This window comes from Anopheles darlingi, chromosome 2 (assembly GCF_943734745.1).
Source record: "Anopheles darlingi chromosome 2, idAnoDarlMG_H_01, whole genome shotgun sequence".
In the NCBI taxonomy this organism is placed as follows: Eukaryota; Metazoa; Arthropoda; class Insecta; order Diptera; family Culicidae; genus Anopheles; species Anopheles darlingi.
Window position 1 is genome coordinate 86,144,402 of NC_064874.1, and position 2,500 is coordinate 86,146,901.

The window sequence follows — 2,500 nt, forward strand, 5'->3', positions numbered from 1 at the left end:
CCCTTTTCCATGGGCGTCGGTGCCGACGAGGAGGGTGGTGTTGGCGTAGCTGCTGTAGATGTTGGGGTGGTGGCCCCACCGCCTCCTCCAGCACCGCCACTGCTACTTCCGCCGCTCGACGTGGCCGACGTAGGTGCAGCCGGTGCCGCAGCGGCCGGAGCTGCGGTCGCCGCCGCCGCCGTCGCGGGTGCTGCTGGCGTGGTTGTGCTGCTCGGTGGACTGCAGAAGCTGGGCACGAACTCCTGTGCGTTCACGTTGAGCGTTGAGAACTTGGTGCTCATATCGTTGTTTTCACTATCCTGCTCCATCGTGAGGCTCGTGTTTCGGCTGACTCTGCACTCTCACCCGGAACAAACACTGCGCGGAACTTCCTGTTTTCTTCGAACCACTGCCGAGAACACCCGTTGCAGGCAACTTTGGCCACACACACACAAACTCCTCGAGATGCTGCTGCACCGGAATTCACCTGGAACACGCTGCCGTGCCGTGCTTGCGTGTCCACTTCTTCTTCGTTGCTATCGTCACACACGGCGGAGGAACTTTCTACTCCACTCTGGGGTGGGGTGTGGGTTTGCGGATAAAGATTCGCTCGACGTGTCAGCCACCGAGGGGGACGGATGCACAGAAAGCACCGGAAACTCGGCCGGGTTCGGGGAAAACTAAACTAACCGAAAAACGGAAACGGAACGGCGTAACGACCCGCCACTAGCCGCAGAGACCACGCCAAACCGCAACCACACCGTGCACCAGGCGCTTCCGCTAGAGAACACTGGCGCCGCGGCTACGCACCGCACGTGCAAACGGAAAAATAATCGGAAAAACTCAGAGAACCAAGTGCGGAAATCGGCCGATTTCCCGTCGTCGGTTCCCAATTTTCACAAATTTTCACACGCGCTTCGTCCAGAAGATCGTCGCCACGCAATCGTCAAGCTGTCATCCGGATTCTTTCACCGGCCCAGCTGGCAACACTGGCCGCGGAATCGCGCTTTCACGCCGGTAGCCAGAGCGAGAGGCAACACCGAGGGAGAGAAAGAAACACCATCTGTCCTTGGACGAAGTTTAGAAGCCATTATAGGCCAAGATACAGCTGCTTTCTGTAGTGAGGTAACGCAAAGCTAGATGAGAATCTCAAAACATTCCCAGAAACTGCCCATCGGCCTCTGTGAAACTATTTCTTTGAAATAATCCCGAATACTGCAACGAGATATGCTGACTTGGCAACACTGCCAGTTTGACAACTGTAGTATTTGTCTATAGTGTCAAGTTGAGTACTCTCAGCAGGCGATGAATTGTTCAAATCGTCGGTTAATCATTTCAACTTTCTCGCACCTCTCGTTACGCTTGTTAGTTAAAAAACACAGAAAGAATTGTTTTTTAAACAAATACTATTTATTTGTAGCACACCTTTTTGATTAAAAACAATACAGCGATTGGAACCCCAAAACTTACAAGTTAAACCTCAGAGAAAATACTGCCATCCTTGAAGAAAACCCGTGATTCCAATTGAAAGTTTTATTTTCATTTTTGTCCGATTTCAGGCAAGATAAATGAGAAAGTCGTTGGAAACAGTAAAAGCATTTGTAATTCCCTTGAACGTTACAGAGCCGTTGCTTCAAGCAACCTTACCCCGAGCTCCACTGCCAACACCCTAATGCAAAATAACATCATACAGACGATGGAAATTGGCCATCTAGAGTCTTGCCTGCAAAAATATCACTTGAATTCCGCATTAAAATGTGTTCCAAAAGTTACGGTCACATTGACTAATGTGTTCTACAGATTGGGAGGTGGATTGAGAATTGGTATCGCTTCGGTCGAAAAGAACTCGACGCTAGAGATTCGTCTCTAAAAAGATACTTTTTCGTAAAAACCTGTTTTACATATTCTTGTATAATAGTTTGGCGACTGAGAAGGATTAGGTAGGATTCGTTTGTTAGAGAGATGATGTCAGCGAGAGTGAGAGAGCATAGAATGGACGCAAAATGGTCTTCCTTAAACACTGGTTTGTTGACTATCGTCCTAACCGGTTATTGTAATCGTTATAGATTGGTTCGTTTCTAATGCTAAAGACACTAAGACACGACAGTTTCGACAAAATAGCAGGTAAAGGTTTAACGTTTCAGTTGCCCTGAAACACCGATTTCCTTTTCTAGAAATGCTGATCCCTATTATACATATTTTGTAAATTTCAATTAACAAATTCATCTGCTGGAAGCTATTTGCTCAACATTCCCACTAGAGAGTAGTTTCACCACACAGTATAGAGAGAAAGATTAGTTCTTGCAGAGGGTACCATATCGTAGAGGGTTCCATGCGACAATCTACAACTTAAAACAAATGCTCTACAATCTTCATTCAAATGTAAATGGAGCTTCAAAAAAAGCAAATTAGCTTGATCTAACAAGCCATCCTGTTATCATCGTACACGTATGCTATCAACAAAATTTAGCAACAAGCTCGAAAAGGTCGATGGACTGACCTTGAGCATGAGATTCTTCTT

The 2,500-nt window shown here is 47.1% G+C and overlaps 3 protein-coding genes across 3 annotated transcripts in view; 1 reads left to right on the forward strand and 2 right to left on the reverse strand.

Moving 5' to 3' along the window:
- The window catches only part of LOC125951345 (eukaryotic peptide chain release factor GTP-binding subunit ERF3A), a 7,163-nt gene extending 6,238 nt beyond the window's left edge, over nucleotides 1-925 (reverse strand). The window contains exon 1 of the mRNA XM_049680127.1: nucleotides 1-925. This exon is cut by the window's left edge and continues 35 nt beyond it. Within this exon, the coding sequence (XP_049536084.1) occupies nucleotides 1-308 (308 nt within the window). The 5' untranslated portion in view covers nucleotides 309-925.
- Nucleotides 1-2,500, forward strand: part of LOC125951362 (uncharacterized) — an 89,676-nt gene that overhangs the window by 71,699 nt on the left and 15,477 nt on the right. The window lies entirely within an intron of this gene.
- Nucleotides 1,481-2,500, reverse strand: part of LOC125951341 (collagen alpha-1(I) chain-like) — a 3,454-nt gene continuing 2,434 nt past the window's right edge. The window contains exon 1 of the mRNA XM_049680124.1: nucleotides 1,481-2,500. This exon is cut by the window's right edge and continues 2,434 nt beyond it. The gene's annotated coding sequence lies outside the window, so the exon portion shown is untranslated.